This window comes from Globicephala melas, chromosome 9 (genome assembly GCF_963455315.2).
Source record: "Globicephala melas chromosome 9, mGloMel1.2, whole genome shotgun sequence".
Taxonomy (NCBI): Eukaryota; Metazoa; Chordata; class Mammalia; order Artiodactyla; family Delphinidae; genus Globicephala; species Globicephala melas.
The window spans coordinates 18,724,388-18,748,150 of record NC_083322.1 but is presented as its reverse complement, the minus strand read 5'-3'; the positions used below and the strand labels follow the sequence as shown (position 1 = coordinate 18,748,150).

Below are 23,763 nucleotides of genomic sequence, written 5' to 3'. Positions count from 1 at the left end.
TTGGTGCATTTAATGTTGTCCCAGAGGTCTCTGAGACTGTCCTCAATTCTTTTCATTCTTTTTTCTTTATTCTGCTTTGTGGTAGTTATTTCCACTGTTTTATCTTCCAGGTCACTTATCCATTCTTCTGCCTCAGTTACTCTGCTATTGATTCCTTCTAGAGAATTTTTCATTTCATTTATTGTGTTGTTCATCATTGTTTGCTCTTTAGTTCTTCTATGTCGTTACGAAACGTTGCTTGTATTTTCTCCATTCTATTTCCAAGATTTTGGATCATCTTTACTGTCATTTCTCTGAATTCTTTTTCAGGTAGACTGCCTATTTCCTCTTCATTTTTTGGTCTGGTGGGTTTTTACCTTGTTCCTTGATCTGCTGCCTATTTCTCTGTCTTCTCATTCTGCTTAACTTACTGTGTTTAGGGTCTCCTTTTCTCAGGCTGCCGGTTCATAGTTTCCGTTGTTTTTGGTGTCTGCCCCCAGTGGCTAAGGTTCATTCAGTGGGTTATGTAGGCTTCCTGGTGGAAGGGACTGGTGCCTGTTTTCTGATAGATGAGGCTGGATCTTGTCTTTCTGGTGGGCAGGACCACGTCCTGTGGTGTGTTTTGGGGTGTCTGTGAACTTATTATGATTTTAGGCAGCCTCTCTGCTAATGTGTTGGGTTGTGTTCCTGTCTTGCTAGTTGTTTGGCATGGGGTGTCTAGCACCGGAGCTTGCCAGTCATTGAGTGGAGCTGGGTCTTAGCGTTCAGGCGGAGTTCTCTGGGAGAGCTCTCGCCGACTGATATTACATGGCCCTGGGAAGTCTCTGGTGGTCCAGTGTCCTGAACTCAGCTCTCCCACCTCAGAGGCTCAGGCCTGACAGCCAGCCAGAGCACCAAGACCCTGTCAGCCACACAGCTTCTGGGAAGTCTGAGGTCTTCTGTCAGCATTCAGTAGTTGCTCTGTAGGACTTGCTCCACATGTAGCTGTATTTTTGATGTATTTGTGGGGAAGAAGGTGATCTCCATGTCTTACTCCTCCGCCATCTTGAAGGTCCTCTCTCGTCACACAGATCAATCAGGGAAAAGCTTGAAGGCAGATTTAGGGAAATCTTCCATTACTCCTGTTGCTAGAGGATCCACATTTCATCTGGAAAGGACATAAATCTGGTAATCTCACTTCTGGCCTAGCCCATCCACCTTTTTTCTCTTTGTGCTTAGTCTGTTTCACTTGCTCGTAGCAGGCCCCGTGCAGAGGCCTTGCCCCAGCCCTTCAGACCAGAGTTCCTCGTGAGATGGCTCAGCTTCGGGCGTGCACTGACGCTGCTCCTCACAGGACGCTCAACTCAAGATCTCATGTGTTTTTCTAACAATAAATCCAGACTCTGGTTCAAGAGAAGTCTCTGGGGCCTAAATTTGAATACCAGCTTTTTTACCTATTAGCTATATGACCTTGAACAGTCACTCAGCCTCTCTGTGCCTTAGTTTTCCCATCTGTGAAAAAAGATAATAATAGTTTTTCCCTCATAGGATTGTTTTGAAAATGTTAACCTTTTAGAACTGTTTTAACAAAATATTAAGCCCCACCTCCCAAATGATTAGCTGCTATTTTGATAATGACAGTGACAGTGATGACAGAGGTTACCTTTACTACCATCTATGACCACACCCTATATTGCTTCATCCACTCTATAAGAGACTTAAATTTCTTACTGGTGTTCTCCCAGATCTTGGAAAATACCCATTGCTTTTGGTTCTTGGTATATTGTGGTCATCAAGCATCATGATCCTTCCCCGAAGAGACTATACCGCTTTGGTATCCCTCATGGCCAGATTCTCTGGAATGATGTCCACTTATTGGTGCCCACTATCACATCATTCCTTATACAGGGTATTATCTGTAGTAGTCTCTCACAGTTGCTGAATTACAGGCCCTGGATGAATTTATCTCAGGGTTGGGAAAAGTAATTCTGTGAAGCTTTGAAGGGAATTAAATAGAAAATCATTTACGTAGTTGTTACACAACAGCGTGCGCACACACACAACATATAACCCCATGGTGCCTTTTACCTATTACTTAATCAGGTTTTCCAGGCTCGGAAGAAAGTGTTTCCTCATTGTATGAGTCTGAAGATGCAAAGTGTCCTTACTTCCTCTCTTCCCATTTGTTGCCCTCCCCCAGATTGGCACCTGCTGAAGAGTAATTAGGGCAGTCCTAATTTGGACAGCCAAATCCTGATTACAGTGACAGGAAAAACAGGAAATGTTCTAGTTTCGCTGCCAGCAAATGACTGACTTAAATAGAAATCCATATACAATTCAAATGATCCAAAATGCTGTAACACTGGGGAAGGAGGAAGGCGGCAGGGAAACATTTCCATCCGATTCTTTCTCAGCAGATATCTTTTACTGAAAGGATCCAGTCCATAAGCTCACAATGCCCTCTGCTGAGAGCTGGCATGTTTTCCAAGTTTACCATGAGAACCTGAGTGTCCACTGGGAGTTTGAAGATCTGAGGAAAGGTCGAAAACATCTCACCTTTCTCTGAGCCCCTCACTCTGGAGAGAAAGCCTGTTTTATATAATGATGTCATGTTACGTGCTTTGGATAAAGAGAGGTTTCCTAAAAGTGAGGTGAGGACTAGAAGTCTTTTCTTAATTAGTCACACCCCTTGGGGCTTAAAGGAGAACTCAGCTGTGAATTCTCTGGAGCTCTGCATTAGTGATCAGGCAGTTGGTCTGTTCGTCTGCTACTTCCAAGCTGAGTGCTTCTCTCCCTCTGTCCCCCTTTTGTCCTGAGGTACGAGCAGCAGCTTATGTGTCCCAGAATAGTCATTTGACAGTGGAAAATCACAGTTCTTTAAAGTTTCTGTCTGTTCCAATTTAGCATCAGTTCATCAGTCAATTTTTTATTTTTTATTTTTGCCTTCCTGCATTGTGTTGGGCCTGGTAGAAAATACAAATAAAACATCTTCTAATCTCAGAGGCTCAGTTGATATAAGACACAAACATGTTTTTATTAGGGGAAGGTGTAACCATCCCCAGGGTCCACGTTTTACTACTTCTCCAAAGAGGCCTGAGAACTCATGCCAGGGCATGAAGGAAGAGCGACGTGGAGATAAACTTGTGATCAGCCATGGCAGAAACCAGGTCTGGCACAGGGCTGGACACCTTGTTGGCCCTCAACATGTTTATTGAGTGAAGGAGGAGATTCTTGACAGACCAAAGAGGATGAGCAAGCAGTAGGGACATGATGCGTGGAGGAGGGGTTGAGAAATGAAAATGACTGGGGTGAACAATGTAGTCGGGTAAGAATGAGCAGAAAAGAGTTTTGTTTTGTTTTTTTAAACTTCCCATATTAAGTACAGGAGCACCATCGTAGGTCTTGGGAAGGAAGATGACCTACCTCGTCTGTCATCAGAGTGGTATCTTTAAAAGGTCTCAGTGGCCCCCTTGTGCCAAAGAGCAGAGACTAGACACTGTAGGCTGTGACGGCTTGTGAAGCCCTTTGGGTTTCCTGTGTAGACAGAGACCAGGATCGTGAATGAATGAGAGTCTAGTTGAGCTGGCCTGGCTGTCTTTGCCAGCTAAATAACTTTGAACCTCAGAATAGCCAAGGGCATGTGCCCGAGAAACCCTCTGCAAGCTCCATGCCAGCCTGTCTTCCGCTTTGCCTCTTGAAACTGTGCTATATGAACCAACTGTGCTATATGAACCAAACTGAACCAACCCACTCTCTTGGTTCACCTACCATTGATACATTCATTTTTATTAAATAGTGAAGAGATACAAAAGAACGTTTATAAAATATGTACAGTATCTGGTTCATAGAGAGCACTCAGCAAATGAGAGCTTTTATTATGTGCTCCTGTAACTTACTACCCGTAACTATTTTGATATTTATCCCAGTGTATTGCAATTTAAAATTTCTTTATTATGTGTTATTTGATCAGTTGTTGGTTTACATGTCTTTCTCTCTCAAATACCGTTTTTCAACTGTGGACTCGCATCAGAGTTATTTGGGGAGATCTTAAAACACACAACCTGGATTTCCCACACTAGGCCCACAGAGCCCTGGGCCTGGGCAAGAGTAGTTCAAAAATGTCCCCAAAGTGATTCACGTATGTGTTACTGATCTCAACTCTGGGGCTCTAGAAGGAAGTTACTATGTTTTTTCCCACATAATTGTCCCAACATTTAGCATGGTATCTGCATTCAGGCCTTTCCCTCATGTTTATTGATCAAGTGAATAGCTTTACTTTTGTAGTGCCCGTTAACTGCCTTCCTGCCAAATACAGATGCTACCCACCCAACCAGGCGTCCCACGAATTCCCTAGCAACAGCCAGTCTTAATTTCCCTGCACCTAACTCAGTCTACCGTGATCAGTGAGGAGCCAGTTGCAGTCAGTTTGAAGCAAAGCAAACTGGACTAGAATGGAAATACACACTCTGGAAAGTACATGGTCACTGCTCAGGGGACTTTATAGTCATCGATTCATCTCGTCAGTCTAACCTTCTGAAGGTTAGATTCTTCCAACCTTACAAATGAGAAAACAGAGGTTCAGAAAGGTTCATACCATTTATGTATGAACACAGAGTATGCAGGTCACAGAGTATGCACATGGCTGTACGTGCTTGAGGAGCTAAGTCTGTCTCTGAAGCCCAAAGAAGAGGCAGTGGAATTAAAGAGGAAATGGGAAACTCAAGCAAAGTTTCAAATAGTTCAGAGAGACATTATAATTGGAGCACAGACTCCAGAACAGTCACTGTAGGCTCAGTTCAGGCTGTACCCTCATCAGCCACTAAAGTTACTTAATCTCTGTAACTTGGTATATCATCTGTCAAATGGGAATAATAACAGTGCCTACCACACAGGGTTGTTATCAGGATTGAAAGAGTTAGTGTATGTAAAGTGCTTAGAAGAATGCCTAGTTCGTGGTAAATACTAAAGAAGTCTCAGCCAATGTTATTTATTGTTGCTGTAAGTGGTGTTCTTGTTATTATTTACTTTTAAATTAATTCATTGATAATATTGTTGATGTTTCCTAAGAAGATGGCAAAAAAGTATTTTTATGCCATCTGTTACATCCCTGATGCTTTGTGCTTCAGTAATATCAGTCATTCATTCATTCAGTCTGTTACTTTATTCAGTAATTATTTATTAAGCATTTCTGGAGTCCATTGTTACTCTAGAGCTAAGAGTCTAGAAGTGAATAAACTAAGCAACGTCCTGCCTTATTGGATTTTTACACTCATTAATAGAAAATAATCAAGTATCAAACAAAATAAGTTTCTCAGAAATTTTACATTCTTGGTCCACTCTATGATTATTGTCTTCTTGGTTTTTTAAATATCAAACAATTACGACCCTTCATATGAGAGCTTCTCTATTTAAAGGTTGTTATTAAATTATCCCCAAAGGTTACCTGCTGTAAGCTCTGAAATTCCAAGTCCTTTTCCCTGGGTCCTCTTGAATTGTTTCTGTTTCCCATCAACCATCTCCAGAGTTATCAGATGTTTCTTAAGTTGTGATTCCAAGGTAGAAATACATAGCATAAAGCTCTCTTTATGATGAGTGTGATGTGAAAGACAACCTGATGTTTCTTTGCTCTTCCTATTTATTCTGCTCCATCTTATCTTAAGAGATTTTTTAGTTTCGTTTTTGTGTTTGTTTTGTTTTAATCAGCAGCATAGTACCAGCTTTGATTTCTGCATCCATCATTGTCATGATCACAGTGTTGCTGGACGATGCACTGTAGTTTGGCCAGCTACAGGTCCAGTCGTTCACAGTTGAAAATTGACTACAGTAGCTTAATTTGGACCAGCCTTGTCCGGGGTTTATTTATCTAGCTTGGCTCCTAGTTTTTGAAGTGTCTGAAAGATTCAGTCTGGGAAAGTAAACATCATGCCCAGGCTGCCACCAAACAGTTGAATCCAATTAGCCCCACCTGCCCCTGGTTGTTTACCTAATGAAAGACTCAGCACCCCAGCTGTATCCAGGGACCAGGCACACTTGGATTTCCCAACTGTTCCAGAGAGGAAGCAGTGCACATCAGAGCCAGTAGACACCAGCAGATGTTTTCTGAATGAAATTCACTCAGCTGTGTCTAGAGGGTGGACTCTTCCCATAGCAGCCTTATCACCTGTTCCAAGAGGTATACCTATTTTCCTCTTCCTCCTGGGAACAGGTACAAATAGTTTCACAGATGGCTCTGTCTGTGGCCCATTGAGCTGTGAATTAATTAGTAGATTATGGTCCTGGTAGTGATGATTGACCCTACTCCTCTTGTGGAATAATTATTGTAGATTTAGTTCTCCTTTTTTGAGGCTATTTAGATATATCCTGGAATTTTGTAACCCACATAATCCCATTTATCTCAAAATTATAAACTAATAAATACAATTAGTTAGGATGGGAACTTTGCCATTTGAATGAAAAATTCCCTTTAGGGTGACCGTATGGTGCTAATCAGTGCTAATATTTCAAATCAGAATATTTGGAATTGCTTTTGGGATTGATGTTCATTACAATATGAATTAATAATTTATTGTTGAGGGCAATATATAGGTAGGCAGCGTGCTAGTTAATTTGGATTACTGTTTTTTAATAAGACAAGGTCTATGAATATTAGTGAAGGCAGTAATATGATACCATTTTATTGAATTAAACCAGTCTTAAAAAAATACATAAGTAAATGATGTGAGTACCTTTAACATAGTATCCCACTAAGCTAATTTTTTCATTCCAGCGAGTGCTAAAATGAAAAATTCTAGATCCCGAAAACGTACAGTACCATCTCACACGTACAGACCCAAACTGTCTCCTGAACCCTGGGGCAGATGGGAGCCAGGATGGATGGGCTCAAAGAAAACTGAGTTGGGTTTGGACTTCTAACTCTGTGGGGCAGAATTTGACTTGTACTTTGGGTATAAGAGGAATTGAACCGGTCAGCCACAGTTCTTTGTACTTATGGACACTGAAATTTAACTTTTATATAATTTTTACATGTCACAAAATATTCTTCTTCTTTAGATTAAGAAAAAACATTAAAAAATGTCAACCGTATTCATAGCTTAAAACACATACAAAGTAAGCTAATGGGGCAGATTTGACAGACAGACCATAGTTTGTCCAACACATTGTGTTGGACAGAGTCCTAATTATGAGGTTATAAACAGTAAGTATAAAAGGAAGGCTTTTATTCATTTGCTTTCCAAGGGGGAAGATTACTGTAGGCTGACATAATCAACAGAGTCCTCCTAGAGAAAGTGAGGTGTTAAGGAGACTGTCCAGTAATAGGCCACCTATGAATAAGTGAAGGGGAAGGTTTGACAATAATCACTCCTTGGTTCATTTGTCTTGAGTCAGGACTTTTTTATGTTGGACGTTTTTTTTTTTTTTTTCCAGAAGGGGACACACCTGTATTCATTATTCTGACTCGTACTGAATTCAGACAGGTATAGAGAGACCATGGCAAAGTGATCTGTAATTTGGTCAAAATGCCAGATGGCTTGATGGCTCACCTAAGTCGTTCAGGGCAGAGAAATAGTAAAGGAAAACCACTAAAATGGTTTTAGCTTAATCAGTTACCCAGTCTCCTAAAACTGAAGAGGGCTTATTTTTACGTCCAGTTCTGTTCTTATACACTTTCCAAATAGCAGGTATTGTGCTAGGCGCTAGGAGCCCAAAAGCTAATGAGAAATCAGCTCTGTCCTCAGAGAACTCATCATCTAGTAGGGGATGCCAACTTGTAAAGAAGTGTGGTAGGACCACTGAGAGCAGAGGTGTGTGTAAGGCAGTGGTTCTCACCTTTGAGTGTACATTGGAATCACCTGGGAAACTTTTAAAAATGCTGATGCCTGGGTCCCATCCCCAGAGATTCTGATTTACTAGGTCTTAGAAGTGGCCTGGGCGTCCAGTACTTTTTTTGTTTTTTTTTAAAGCTCTCCAGGTGCAGTCGAGATTGAAAACCTCAGGTAAAGGGTGATATGGTACAAAAGAAAGGACTCAGCTGTCCCAAGGGAAGAGCCTAGGTAACGTTGGATCAGTAGAGGCAAACAAGGAAGATGGAAAAAGGCTCTCTGGGCAGAGATAACACATACAAGCAGGAAACAGTATATCCCCTTCAAAAACCATTAGAATACTCACTGCAGGTAGGGTGTTGAGCCAACACAGGCAGGGATTTGACTGGGAGTAGTGACCAGAGACAAAAGAGGAAAGCAGTAGCAGGAGATGAAGTTGAAAAGGTAGATGTTCATGCCTTGCTAGGTTTGGACTTGGTCTTAGAATTAGGCATCAGTGAAGAATTCTAAGAAGGAAAAAACATGACTGCATTTGTACAATTTTAGAAAAATGATTCTTCTGACTGATTTGGTGAGTTGGACTGATGGTCTTGAAGCTCCAGGCAAGACACCCGGTTATAAGGTTACTGCCAAGTCCAAGTGAAAAATGATGAGGGTCTAAATATAGGCTAAGGGCAGTGAACCTGGACAGGAAACAACAGATTTTTAAGTTACCAAGCAGATGGAATTGGGAGGTTATGGTGTCTATGGGTAATGAGGATGACTCCGAGTTCCTGACTTAAGTAACAAGATGGATGGTTGGACTGTTGGCCAAAATAGGGAATACTAGATGTTCAGTGGGAGACGGAAAGGTGGATAATAAATGAGCTCCTTTGACTCTAATTTAAATAGCTGGTAGGACTTCCAAGTTCAGTTCTCCCATTAACCTTTGTATATGCAGATCCGAGACTTAGAAGAGAGGGCAGCCCTGAAGATATTAATTTGGGAGTCTTTGGAATACAGGTGGGTCACGTCTGGCCAGAAGATGAGATTGCCCAAGTGAGACATGCAGTGGAATACCAACATGTAAAGTATGGACAGAGGAAAAGAACCCTCAGTTCGGCTAAGAAAGAGCTTAGGAGAAGATGATGATGTGGTTACCAAAGGAGTAATATTTTAAGAAGGGAATAGTCAAAAGTATCAGATGCTTCTGAATAATCAGAGTATAAAGTAAAAAAAAACACCCACGGATTGGTACAGCAGTGTCAGGGAACCGGTGGTTCTAGAACCCTAAATGCAATTGATTTAATACTGAATTTTGACTTCAGTTAGAAGTGTGGAGTGGATAGATTTAGGAAACCCTTTTCCTCCTCCTAATACATAGAGATTCCTAATACATAGAAAGTCCAGATAAAAATATGTATCTTTAAGAATATATTTTAAATATGTGACCAATTTCAAAAGAAAGAAAATTTTCCACATGCCTCAAATGAAGGGGGAACCAAAAGCCATAGCAACAAGCAAATGTTGAAGTTGAGAGGCCCACAAAGGTGTCAGGACCACATATAGAGGTTGTCCTTGTCTGTCTGGGCTGCTATAACTAAATACCAAGGATTGGGTGGCTAATAAACAACAGAATTTTACTTCTCACAGTTCTGGAGGCTGGAGTCCAAGATCATAGTGCTGGAAGAGTCAGGTCGCAGACTGCTCGTTGCATTATCACCTGGCGGAAGGGGCTAGGGAGCTCTGTGAGATCTCTTTTATAAGTCATTAATCCCATTCATGAGGGCTCCACCCTCATGACCTAATCACTTCCTAGAGGCCCTACCTCCAAATACTGTCAAATTGGTGGTAGGATTCCAACATGTGAATTCTGGGGGGACACAAACATTCAGACCATAGCAGAGTTGAAGACCCAATAGGGGCCTAGCCTATTAACACCTGCGTGGCCTGAAATTTTATCAGTGCAGAAGTTGTGCATGGGGTTTTTCCACCTACACATGGAACCAGGAAAATTCTGTGCTTGAGAATGAGCCACCCTACTTGGAGTAGAAAAAGTGGCCCCTAAAAGAAATCAGAATCCTACACATGTGACATGTGCAAGTAAGGACCTCAATTTGTACCGCCCATGTAGGGAGAGAAAATTTTAAGCCAAGACAAGGAAGGAAAAAAGAATCTTAAAATCTTATTTGGAACTGGTGAAACCTTTAGGATCCAGGAGAGGCAAATGCAACCCACCTAAGAGTGACATCTCCAAAATGCAGGGCAAATGTGGGACTCCTACAGAGGACATGTCCCACTGAGGTAGAGCTTGCAGACCAGCAGAGCAGACCACATGAGAAAACTCACCATCGTGAGAAAAGAAGGAAAATGCAGCTGATAGGACATTTGACATCCAAAGAATTACCAAAAAATACAGAGACACATAAAAAGAACTTTACAATTACTGTTTTTAAAATATTCAAAGAGATAAAAGAAGGAACAGAATTCATAATACAAGCACAGGAGAGTTTGGAGGGGGAAGCCAGTGGATTTGTCTAGAAGTAAAACATATGATCATTGAAAAATTTGCAAGAAGGAATAGATGGGTTAAATCATAGAGTAGATCCTGGAGGGAGACTTCACGAGTTGAAAAAGTGAACAACAGGTGAGAAAGTAACGTCAGTGAGTGGAGGCTGCACTCATTTGATGACAGTGTGTGTGAAGGAGAGAGAGGAGCTTTACTAGAGACAAATGCTAGATCAAGAAAGAGATTCAGGGGCTTCCCTGGTGGCGCAGTGGTTGAGAGTCCGCCTGCCGATGCAGGGGACACGGGTTCGTGCCCCGGTCCGGGAAGATCCCACATGCCGCGGAGCAGCTAGGCGCGTGAGCCATGGCCGCTGAGCCTGCGCGTCCGGAGCCTGTGCTCCGCAATGGGAGAGGCCACAACAGTGAGAGGCCCGCGTACCGCAAAAAAAAAGAAAAAGAGAGATTCAGTCATTCATTCATTTAAAAAATTAACACGGGATTGAGGAATATATTGAGAGAGGCCCTAAATATGCAGAAAAAACGGGGGGATCGTTGTGGGGTGGGGAAAGGGTCCCCCAGAGCCTAGGTAGAGGGATTACTGGAAGTGGAGAATGAAACAGATTTGAAAGTATTTCTGTGGGGGATCGGAGGTGGGATGTTTGAAAGTATATAATTAGGTCTCCTCCTTTATTTGACGGATGGGAAGAATGCGGGGGGGGGGGGGATAAGCAATGAGATAAAGAAAGGGCAAAGGTTTAAAAGATAGCCATAGACATTTAGGTTGCTTCTATGACGTGGCTGTTGTAAATAGTGCTGCAGTGAACAGTGCAAGTGTCTTTTTTAAAAAATAAATTTATTTATTTACTTATTTTTGGCTGCGTTGGGTCTTTGTTGCTGCGCACAGGCTTTTCTTTCTAGTTGCGGCGAGCGGGGCTACTCTTCATTGCCGTGCGCGGGCTTCTCATTGCGGCGGCCTCTCTTGTTGCGGAGCACAGGCTCTAGGCGCGCGGGCTTCAGTAGTTGCGGCACTCAGGCTCTAGAGTGCATGGGCTTCAGTAGTTGTGGCGCACGGGCTTAGTTGCTCCGCGGCATGTGGAATCTTCCCGGAGCAGGGCTCGAACCTGTGTCCCCTGCGTTGGCAGGCGGATTCTTAACCACTGTGCCACCAGGGAAGTCCTACAAGTGTCTTTTTGAATTATGGTTTTCTCTGGGTATATGCCCAGTAGTGGGATTGCTAGGTCGTATGGTAGTTCTATTTTTAGTTTTTAAGGAACCTCTGTACTGTTCTTCATAGTGGCTGTATCACTTTACATTCCCACCAACAGTGAAGAGGGTTCCCTTTTCTAGACAGCAAGGGGGAAAAGCTGGTGGGGTGTGTGTGTGATGAATTGGGAGATTGGGATTGACATATGTACACTAATATGTATAAAATAGATAATAACCTGCTGTATAAAAAAATAAATAAAATTCGAAAAATATGTATATATTTTTAAAAAATAGTCATAGAGCAAATGAGAGAGGAGGTCGATCAGAGGCAGGTAAAAAGAATGCCAAAGAACGTTGAGGAGTCTTCTGCTGTGGAATAGCATAAATCTGAGATGGTGCCATTCTGATAGTGTAAAAATTATATTGTGGGATTAATCCATAAATATTGCAGAAAAGATGCAAGAAAATAACAAAGAAAAAACAGAAATGGAAGATATCAGTCAGGGTAATTTGAGAGATCCCAGGGAAGAAGGTTCTGTAGTCTAATTTTTGTATTGCTGACCATAGTTACTATTAGAAAACTTTTGCTTGTGGTGAGTTAGAAGAATTCAACTATGGTTCTCTTATTTATTCTAGCTTATTTTCAGATTACCAGGGCAATATTGCTCCCTACATCTTGAAATCTTGTTACCTCAAGTTAGGTTGTCATGAGTCAAGGTTTTTAGGCATCAGCAACTTCTGTCTACAGACATTAATTGTCTGTTGGGTAAAGGAGATTTTACCGTACATCCAAGCATATACACCGTGTATATATTGTATATTTAGAAGCACATGATGTTCTTCAGTATAACCCTTATACCAACATAAATTCCTGCCTGTGATGGAGGGGAAAACCTCCTATAGTCTTGGTCAACTTCAGAGGACTAGCCAGCTAATTAGCAATCCCTTCATAAATAAATGTCATTCTGTCACCTAGAATTGCTGAGGGGGATTTTTAGACCATTGAAATTAGTTATAGTGACAGAAATGTTGAACAGAAAGGGAAGCTTCTTAGTTAAGTTGAAATTGAACGTTTACAGTGAATTTACAAGTACATTTTGGAAAGAGCCGTGTTAATAGCTCACCCATGGGCCCTATTAAAGGAGTTGAAACCTGTCACTCTAGGTCATTTGTCAAAGCCCACTGGAGAGAGCAATAATCAAAGAGTTTTCTGCCTTACATCAGGGGCAGAAGATTTCTCTGTGATGGTAGATTTACTTTGAATAGAGGGGTATCCATGGTTCAGAAAACACCTTCAAGTAGAGCTAATTGGTAGTTTAAACCAAGAGGTCAGAGAACAACTTTTTGTAACACTTCCATCACCTTTCAGGTATCATTTATGTTATTGTGCAATTATTTAATTGCACTCTTTTGTATGGTTAACCCACTTTTTATTTGTTCAACATCTTTCTCGAAAGAATCCCTACCTACCCCCACCCCCCAAACCTCCCATACACTTTCATTTATTCTAAGGGATTAACTATGATAAGGGGAACTAATTAATATTATTAGTTTCATAATTACTCAACAATGAAGAAACTAAAAATGGAATCTAGGAATGATGTTTCCCACAAAAGTGACCTATTCACGGATGTCATGCTTCCAACTAGATAATGGATTATGTTAATAGGAGAGGTGGATATGGTATCTTATTTTTCTGCAGCAAAGGTGGATGGAAAATGCTAACTGGAAGCCAGGCAGTGTCCTGAAGTGTGTCTTTTCTGTTGGTCGTGTTTAGGGGCATTGTCCAGTCAGAAGAAAAACTTGTCATCAGTGCATCTTGGGCAAAAGATGATGATATCAGCAGGCTCTTGAAATCTCTACCAAACTGGATTAACATGGCTCAACCCAAACAGCTGAGGGCAAAGAGAGAAGAGGAAGAAGATTTCATAAGGTAAAATGGTCTATTTTCTAAGTTGTACTAAACATGGGAAGAAAAACATCCATTTAGCTAATTCTTTCCTACATGAAATTTTGACCATTTCTAAATATCAAACAGCAATGAACTGAACTTAGTAAAGTCCATTTCTATTGTACTACACCTCATTTCCTGTGCAAGTATGGCTTGTGCTCAAAACTTTAGAAGGAAGGGATTGATGTGAATCAAATTTGGAGCATTGCTAAATCAAGTTAAAATATTTTTTACTTTGTAGGTCATTCTCCCTTCTTAGGGAAGCTCATAGTTTATTCATTCATTCATTTATTTATTCAACAAAGCCGTATGGCCCTTGTTTTGTGCCATACCTTGGAAACATGACAGTTAATAATGTAAAATTCCTGCCCATAAGTGTGTTACAATTGTTCTTAGCATGTTCTTTAGTTCACAGAACCGTTAGTTGAACTTTCCAGAAATATATATGTGCTTCCCACATTTGTTCATGTATAGTGTATCCAATTGTTTTCTACTTATTTTGACAAAAGTAAGGTCTCGGTTTCAACTTTATCACTCAACTTTTACCTTTGCACAATTTAAATTTCTTACTTAGCCATGAAGATGTAGCCTAATTTGATGAAGCTACTCATTTTCACATGGCTCGCTTGCCACAGTGAAATATTTTCACGTCTGTCATTTTAGAGCTGTGTAAAATAGGGAAAAAAAGTGGAGGTAGTATTTTGTCACATTAAAAGTAAGTTTATTCTTATTGTCTTTTGCTATCCACGTGAATGAATAAATAGTAAAAAAAAAAAAAAAAGAAATAAAGTAAAAGCACTTTAAGGAAGCAAAGACCAGAAAAAGAATAAAAGAAGTAGTGACCAATATTTTACTCTTAAGTCATCATAGAACTATGAGCTCATCTCTCTCAGAATGTGAGTTGCAACTATAGGTAAATAGGTCTTTACCGTTCACAAAGTTAACCGTATCCGTACACTATGGTGCCGTATTTTTACCAACATTTTATTATGAAAAATTGCTATAGTGCCATTTAAAACTTTCTCAAAATCGTGAGACTCAAAAGTTCACCTGTAATTTAACCTAAAGTCTTCCTGTTTATGGTTTCTCCCTCATCATTCACATTATCTCAGAAAAACTTGTCAGCTAGTTATATTGTTATAAGAAAACTATATTATATGTGCATAATTTATTTTTTAGTTAATAGACTTTATTTGCATGAGGTAGCAGTTTTAGGTTTACAGAAAATATTGAGTGAAAAACACAGAGTTCCCATATATCCCATCACTCACCCTCACCCCCCCCAATTTCCTCTATTTTTAATATCTTACAGTAATGTGGTATGTTAGTTAGAATTGGTAAGCTAATATGGATGCATTATTATTAACTAAGTCTGTAGTTTACATTAGGGTTCACTCTTTGTGTTGTACATTCTATGAGTTTTGAGAAATGTATAATGAGTATACCCATTCATTGGTTACAGTGAAGGTAACCATTTCAGTATCGCGCAGAATAATTGTTTCACTGCCCTAAAAATCCTCTGTGCTCCTCCTATTCACCCCAGCCTTCCTCTCCTCCAACGTCTGGCAACCTTTTTTTTTTTTTAAACTGTCTCCGTAATTTTGCCTTTTCCTAAATGTCATATAGTTGGCATCATACAATACATAGCCTTTCGGATTCGCTTCTTTTGCCTTGCCGTACGCACTTAAGGTTCCTCCATGTCTTTTGGTGGCTTGGTAGCTCTTTTTTAATCTCTGAATAATATTCCATTGTATGGACATACCATAATTTGTTTATTCGTCCACCTACTGTAGGATTTGTTGGTTGCGTCCAAGTTTTGGCAATTATAAATAAAGCTGCTATAAACATTCGTGTTCAGGGTTTTTTGTGGATGTAAGTTTTCAGCTCACTTGGGTAAATACCAAGGAATGTGATTGCTAGATCATATTGATGTATGTTAAGAGTATGTTTAGTTTTTGTAGAAATTGCCAAACTGTACTCCAAAGTGGTCGTACCATTTTGCATTCCCACCAACAATGAATGAGAGTTCCTGCTGCTCCACATCCTCGATAGCATGTGGTGTTGTCAGTGTATTGGATTTGGTACATTCTAATAGGTGTGTAGTGATCTCATTGTTTTAATTTGTATTTCCCTAATGACATATGATGTTAAGCATCTTTTCATATGCTTATTTAATAACTATATGTATATTTTTGGTGAGATATCTGTTCAGATCTTTTACCATTTTTAAATTGGGTCATGTGTTTTCTTATTGTTGAGCTTTAAAAGTCCTTTGTATATTTTGGATACCAGTCCTTTAATTGATAGGTGTTTTACAAAAATTTTCTCCCAGTGTATGCCTTGTCTTTTGATTCTCTTCACAGAGTCTTTCGTAGAGCAGAAGTTTTTAATTTTAATGGAGGCAATCTTAATGATTTTTAAAACAATGGATTGTGCTTTTCTGCCGTCTGGTTTTAACTGAGTGTTTTGTATAGTTCCACTTTTTCTCCTCTCTTAGTATATATATTATATTTCTTTTTTTCTTAACTTCTATTTTTAGTGGTTGCCCTAGAATTTGCAACATACGTTTATAACTAATGCAAGTACCTTATAACAAAGTCCCAATTATTTCCTCCCATCCCTTATAACATTGCTGCCATTCACTGCATTTATCCATAAGCTATAATCACTGTACATAATGTTGCTGTTATTATTTTGAACAAACTGTTACCTGTTAGATCAATTAAGAATAAGAGAAATAAAAGATTTTATTTACCTTCAATTATTCTTTCTTTAATTCTCTTCCTTTTTTAATGTAGGTCCAAGTCTCCCTAAAGAACTTCTTTAACATTTCTTGTAAGGCACGTCTATTGAAGACAAATTCCTTCAATTTTTGTTGGAGAAAGTGTTCATTTTTCCCTTACTTTTGAAGAGTAATTTCATAGGGTTCAAAATTCTAGGTTGATGATTGTTCTAACACTTTAATTATCTCACTTTGCTATTCTTGCTTCCATGGTTTTTGAAGAAAAGTCCAATGTAATTTTTATTCCAGTTTTTCTGTAGGTAAGGTAATTTTTTCCTATGGCTTCTTGCAATGTTCCTTTGTTTTTGATTTTGTGCCATTTGAGTATTGTATGCCTGGGTATAGGGGTGTGTGTCTGTGTGTGTGTGTGTGTCTGTGTGTGTGTGTTTCATGCTTGGTGATCGCTGAGCTCCCTGGATCTGTGATTTGGTGTCTGTCATTAGTTTTGGGAAATTCTCTGTCATTATTGCTTCAAATATTTCTGTTTCTTTTTCTCTTTCTTCTCCTTCTGGTATGCCCATTATACATACATTATAACTTTTTGAATTTGTTCCTCAGTTCTTGGATATTCTGTTCTCTTTTCATTCTTTTTTCTCTTTGGATTTCGATTTTGGAAATTTTTATTGATGTTTCTTCAAGCTTACTCATTCTTTCCTTGGTTATGCCCAGTCTATTAAATAAGTCCGTCAAAGACATTCTTCATTTCCGTTATGGCATGTTTGATTTCTAGCATTTCCTTTTGATTCTTTCTTAGAGTTTCCATCTCTCTGCTTATGTTACCTATAGTTTACACGTGCACATGTCAAAGGCACAGCTTGGCAAATTTTCATACTTTTCAATGTGTAACAGTATCCAGATCAAGAAACAGAATAATAGCAATAAGAAACAGAACAAAGCAATAGTGAGCCTTCTCGTGCTTCCTTATGGTCACTGTTTTCCTCTCTGAAAATTACCCGCATCTGACCTTTTTATATGGAATCATGCACTTATATATTCTTTTATGACTGGCTTCATTTGTTCCACATTATATTGACAAGATTCATCTATATTCCTGTGTATAGGTCCTCATTACTCTGTACTCTATATTGTATTCCATTATATGGGTACACCCCAGATTTTTTTTAATATTGTATTATTTGAATGTTTATGTGTGTATATATGCATTCATTTATTTTTCTCCTGTTGGGTACCTGGATACTTTCTAATTTAAAACTGCTTCAAATAGTGCTGCTTTGTATATTCTACTATATGTCTCTTGGTAATCATATGTATATATTTCTATTGCTTACATTTTAGGAGTCAAATTGCCGGGTCATAGCATATGCATATGTTGAGTTGTAGTGCACACTGCCAAATAGTTTCCCAAACTGGTAGTAAGAGTTTGCACTCTCATAGCAGTGTATGAAAGTTCCAATTGCTCTGTATCTCATCTATATTTGATATTTTCCATCTTTTTAATTTTGGCCTTCTAGTAGATTTGTAGAGGTATCTCAGTGTGGTTTAATATGCATTTCTCTCATGACTAATAAAGTTGAACATATTTTAATGTACTTTTATGGTATTTATTGGCCATTTGAATATCCGCTTTCACAACATATTTGTTCAGATCTACTGCCCATTTTTTAATTAGGTTGTCTGTCTTTTCCCTACTGATTTGTAGGAATTCTTTACACATCTGGATGTAACTCCTTTGTGATGGATAGGTAGTAGGTAGGTAGGTAGATAGATAGATAGATAGATAATGTCATCTTCCTCCACTTTACAAATTGCCTTTTCACTCTCTTAATGGTGTCTTTTAATAAACAGACTTTTAAAATTTTAATAAGTCAAATTTATTTCTTTAATAGATAGGACATTTTGTTTCCTATTTAGAAATCCTTTCTTATGCCAAAGTCACAGAGGTGTTTTTCTCTAAAACTTTTACTGTGATGAATGTTTTTCCCAAGCATGTGAAATAAGTTATACACTCTTAAAATTATATTTCCTATCCCTGCTCTCTACACTTCTTAATTTAGATCATGTTGTCATAACAATAGTAGAAGAGAGTAGCCTCATGATTTTTTCTATCAAAAGAGGTAAAGAATTATTGAGACATGATGAATTAGAGTGCCAACTAGGAATAATCAGACTGACCTTAGGGGAGAGTCAGGCCATGTTACCATCATGTTTTCCTGCTGCTAGATTTCTAAGAGGTCTGGGTAAGCATAGTCCCACTATTGATCTTTAAGTGTACTTATTTAATACATCTATAACCTGAGTAGTTGTATTAGAAGTAACTTGTGGAGGATAATTATTTTTCCCCAACTTTTCAGGTTACTTTAACTGAAAGTAAGTCTTCTTCCTGTTGTTCCTAGGCTTATTGTCTTTTATGCCTGCAAAGAGATTGTCAATCAGTTTTATTAGTTATCTTCAATAGCTTAGAGTTAAGGGGAAGGGTTTCTAGCCCTATTTCAGAAAAGAGAAGGCTAATGCAGAGATGAACGTCTGTATGCCACCTCATGCTTCTGATTTAGAAGAGCTAGAATTAAGTTCTTGGCTTTCTTTATTTCCTTTTTTCTCACTGCATTGTCACCTTCCATCTTAAATTTGAAGGCAAAGCAAATTAAACATATTTTTTTAATTTTTGGTGAATTATTATATCCATGAAGTAAGATGCAATCTTAGGTATATAACTCAAAGAAATGGTATGTGTGATTTTACTCATGTAACCACCTCCCCGATCAAAATACAGAACTTTTCTTGCACCCCAGAAGGTTACCTCAAGGTAACCACTATTCTGACTTTTATCACCATAGTTTAGTTTTGACTGTCCTTGAATTTTATATAAATTTCACCATAGTATCTGGTTCATTTTACTGAACATTATGACTGAGATATTTGTCCACGTTTTTGCATGCAAACAGACATGGTTTGAAAACAAATTCTATTTACTTTAAGAGAAGAAAAATAATTTTTTAGATCTATTTTGTTTTGTATGTGATTGATTGTTTTCTCTTAATCTGTCATATTCTCTATCCTGAAAGCAAAGGTACATAGAGGGGAAGACTCTTCATTGATATTCCAATGTGGTAGAGTTACAGAGCCTTGATTTTCACACATTAGAGTACCACAGAGCGTGGCATGAGCTAAAAAGACTGAAAAATCACACTCTGTTCCTGTAATTAGTTTTTAAAGCTTAGAGAGCTATTTGGCGCCCAGATGAATATAGAATCCAGTGTCCTTTGCATTGAATAAAGGTTATGCTCCCTTCATTACTAAACGAGGCCCTTTTCTATTCTTGTTTTTTAACTAAAAAATAAAATGTATCATTTCCTGGCTTAACTTCGAATAAAGGAAAAAAATAGGTCAGGCCAGGACTTTAATAGAAAAATGAAAAATAGCAAATATCCTTTTGTTCCCAAAGAAGCTGAAAGCAGGCTTTCTAGCCCATTATCTTTGCACCTGTCATATATATGTGTGTAGTTATCCTTTTGAGATCAATGAATATCCACTGATAAAAGCAGTCCTGTTTTCTGGTCATGTAATTAACAGAAGAGTTAAGGTGTTGGAAGAAGTAAAGGGGGTGGGGAGGCCCTGTGCATTAGAGACTATTCCCCCAAATCTGTTACCCCCATTTCACTCAGGGCCCCAGAATTTCGAAGAATAAGAGTCATTTCCCTAGAGCCAGGTTTGAAAATCCTGAAGTGGATAGATGTGATTGGCAGGACCAGGACAAGAGTATTCAGGTGATAAAAGCCAAAGAATATATAAAACTTACAAATTAGTCTTGAGCTCCAGCATGAAGAAAGATGAACGATAAAGAAGTTTTCTGGAAAGATTGTGTAATCTATTACAATCAAAGTTGACAGTGCCTGTATTTGATGGCAACATTGTGTGGTTTCAGGCACTATTATTCCCATTCAACAGATAAGGAAACAGGTACAGAGAACTTAAATAACTGCCCCAAATTCACAGAGCCTCTAAGTTGACAGAGCTAGAATTTGAGCCCAAGTAGTCTGGCTCCTAGAGCTAGCACAGAGTGACCATCCAGTCTTAAATTGGGTGAGGAATTTGTACTTTTGGACCTTTGATTTATGCCTTCATTTTCATTGATCGTCATCCTCTTGACTGATATTTTAATCGTAATTTGCTAACGTTGCAGAAAGTTACCGTACAGGTGCTTTTACCCTGGGTTTAGTTTGTTATTATTAGAATTAATTGTATTATATTTCATGTATTATATTGTTGCCCATTCTTTCCCTTCCAGTAACAGGTTGGTAACAGAATATCCAGATATTTGAGGGAAAGACTGTATTGAAACCAGAAATGTACAGTGCTTTAAAACTGATTGTCTCGGATGAATTGGGAGATTGGGATTGACATATATACATTAATACATATAAAATAGATAACTAATAAGAACCTGCTGTATAAAAAATAATTAAATTAAATTTTAAAAAACTGATTGTCTTATCTTTCCTCTGAGTTTTATGTTTGCCTAGTCAAAGAAAAGAAAAAACAATTATTGTTGAAAAAAGAAAGAAGGATACAAAAGGGATGGAAATATAAAAATGATATAAAACAAATTATGTAGGTTTTAGATAGTGTGTGGCACAGACCTGAATAAGGAAGAAAAACTAAACAACATTTTTAGCTATTTTTAGTTATTTAGAAGATAACTATTTATTTCATCTGGAGGATCAAATGAGTGATATGTTAAGACTGATTTTTGTCACTTTACAAAATTATGAACTCAGAGTGCTTAAAGAACTTTCAAAGAGCAAGGCAATTCCTAAGACTTTGTTTGGCATGAGTTCTATATTAGATGTTTAATAAAAAGAGTCAGAATAGAAGCAGAAAGCAGGTTTGTACTTTAACCTTCTGTGGACCCTAATAGTACATCGAAGACTTTCAATAAATATTGACTGAATGAAACTGAATTTAAAAATAGGAAGGATCATTCACTCTTCAATTGAAAAAAACTAAAATATAAAGAATGGTGAGCCAAATGCCTTAATTGGAAGAAAATACTTTCAGTGGCCTCCCTGAAAGTTACATGAATGGTAGCATGTTCCTTTTGAAAGCTCACAGTCCTGAGTTCTAGCCCTCAGCACTGCCATTAATTAATCTATTTTGTTTTGTTTTGTTTTTGCCTTTGGTTGGTCTTTACACTTCTTTTTCTTCATCCAGCTGAGATTAAACAAGAGAAGTAGAAATCTAGTAAGCCTGGGAATGTATTTAAATGTAAACATAGTACTAATAAAATAGAGCACAGGGGGTTCCCTGGTGGTGCAGTGGTTAAGAATCCACCTGCCAATGCAGGGGACACAGGTTCGAGCCCTGATCCAGGAAGATCCCACATGCCACTGAGCAACTAAGCCCATGTGCCACAACTACTGAGCCTGCGCTCTAGAGCCCTCGAGCCACAACTACTGAACACATGTGCTACAACTACTGAAGCCCACACGCCTAGAGCCTGTGCTCCTCAACAAGAGAAGCCACCGCAGTGAGAAGCCCGTGCACCGCAACGAAGAGTAGATCCCGCTCGCTGCAACTAGAGAAAGCCTGTGCACAGCAACGAAGACCCAACACAGCCAAAAATAAATTAATTAATTAATTTATTTTTAAAAATCACCTCAATAAAAAACAATAAACATTAAAAAAATAAAAATCGGGCTTCCCTGGTGGCGCAGTGGTTGAGCATCCACCTGCCAATGCAGGGGACACGGGTTCGAGCCCTGGTTTGGGAAGATCCCACATGCCGCGGAGAAACTGGGCCCGTGAGCCACAACTACTGAGCCTGCATGTCTGGAGCCTGTGCTCTGCAACAAGAGAGGCCGCGGTAGTGAGAGGCCTGCGCACCGCGATGAAGAGTGGCCACCGCTTGCTGCAACTAGAGAAAGCCGTTGCACAGAAACAAAGACCCGAAGACCCAACACGGCCAGAAAGAAAGAGAGAGGGAGGGAGGGAGGGAGGGAGGGGGAGGGGGAGAGGGAGAGAGGGAGGGAGGGAGGGGGAGGGAGAGAGAGAGAGAGAGAGAGAGGGAGAGGGAGGGAGAGGGAGGGAGGGAGGGAGGGAGGGAGAGAGAGGGAGAGAGAGAGAGAAGGAAGGAAGGAAGGAAGGAAGGAAAGAAAAGAAAGAAAGTAGAGCACAGATAATTTTCAGAAAAATTCCACTTGGAAATTTAAAGCATCTCAAAACAATGTAAGCAATGACTGTTAAAAGGTTCTAGATAACTACAGCCATTGAAGAATCTTTAGAAAAATTTGAAGGAATAAGTAAAAGATCTGATGCAGGAAAAAAAAAAAAGACTTTAGCTCGCTCGAACAAATGTTTATTAGAATAGAGACATTTATTCCACTACCTCTGCAGGCTTAATGTGACTTTAACAATATAATTATAAAAGGAAAGATGAATCAGAAAATATGAATATATTAAATAAGTACAGGAGTAGAAAATGCTTTGCTAAGATGTTTTTTTTCCCTCAGTTACACAAGATGAAGGTCATAGACGTATATAGGACATTGACAGGCAAGACTGGATGAGAAGTAGATTTAAATCTCAAAATTAAACAAAAAAGACAGGTAATTAACTGGAGTCTCAGCTACAGACATATCAATTAGTGTTCAAGATGATTGAATCAGGCACTTTGTTATTATATGAAAATGATATGACTCTTGTTAGCGTACAATTGGCAGTAAATGAAAAAAATGTAAATTTCCTCTGTACAGTGCTTAAATGCTAGCCTACTGAGACGGTTATTTGAGGATTGTAGTTATCTATTAGTATCAGTAAAAAGTCACTAATGTAGTATTTTCTACATTTTATTTTTTGTTTAATTTTAGATCATTGAATTATTTATTTATTTTTCTTTAACTTAGATGTACATTCAATACCATTCCTCTTTCTCTCATTTGGAGTCTTAATAAAAGAAAAAAATAATCCCTCTAATTTAGTCCTACTCAGCCCTTCAGAAAGTGCGGTTGAGAATGATGTTCTGTGCCATTGTGATGGTGGCAAGGATACCTGTCATCTCTCTGGGGTAGGAGCAAGAAGAGGTGTTCCTAAGCCAGGGGCAGACACGAGACAGTGCACACCCACCACTGAAAAGTCCCATGCCTGCTATTCTCTCCCTCAGGCCATCTCTACTGGTAGCTGCTCTCTGCTGCAGGCTTACTTCCCTGCCAGATGATGAAGGACCCCTTGCCTTCTCGCCCCTATCTTACTGAACCTTCTCCTGTTCCCAGTCTACCATACTCTTTCCTCCCGCTATGTGTTTGCCCATGCCCCTTCCTCTTCTTGAGATCCCCTCTGCTCATCCCACCCTTGCCTCCTGTACCTGTCCAGTTGGGCTCTCAGGATACAGCTCAGGTATCAACTGCTCCAGCATCTCCTCCCCATAACCCTCTCCCTTTCTGCATCTCACCCTGCTTCCCTCCTGGGTTAGGAGCTCACAGTCTTTGGGGGAGTTAAGCAAATAAGCACCTTAGAGCAGGGTGAATACTACTGCTAGAGGTAAAGATAATATGTAAATATGTTAAAAAGAGACCAGTAGAAAAATGAAAAATAATAATGTAACT

General features: G+C 39.1%; 1 protein-coding gene across 2 annotated transcripts in view; it reads left to right on the top strand.

Annotated features, from left to right (window-relative positions):
- EXOC4 (exocyst complex component 4) overlaps positions 1-23,763 on the top strand; it is an 807,055-nt gene that overhangs the window by 648,100 nt on the left and 135,192 nt on the right. For both annotated transcript variants that reach the window (XM_030853847.2, XM_060305296.1), the window contains one exon: positions 13,249-13,404. In XM_030853847.2, coding sequence (XP_030709707.1) covers positions 13,249-13,404 — 156 coding nt within the window. The remainder of the gene's footprint in view (positions 1-13,248; positions 13,405-23,763) is intronic.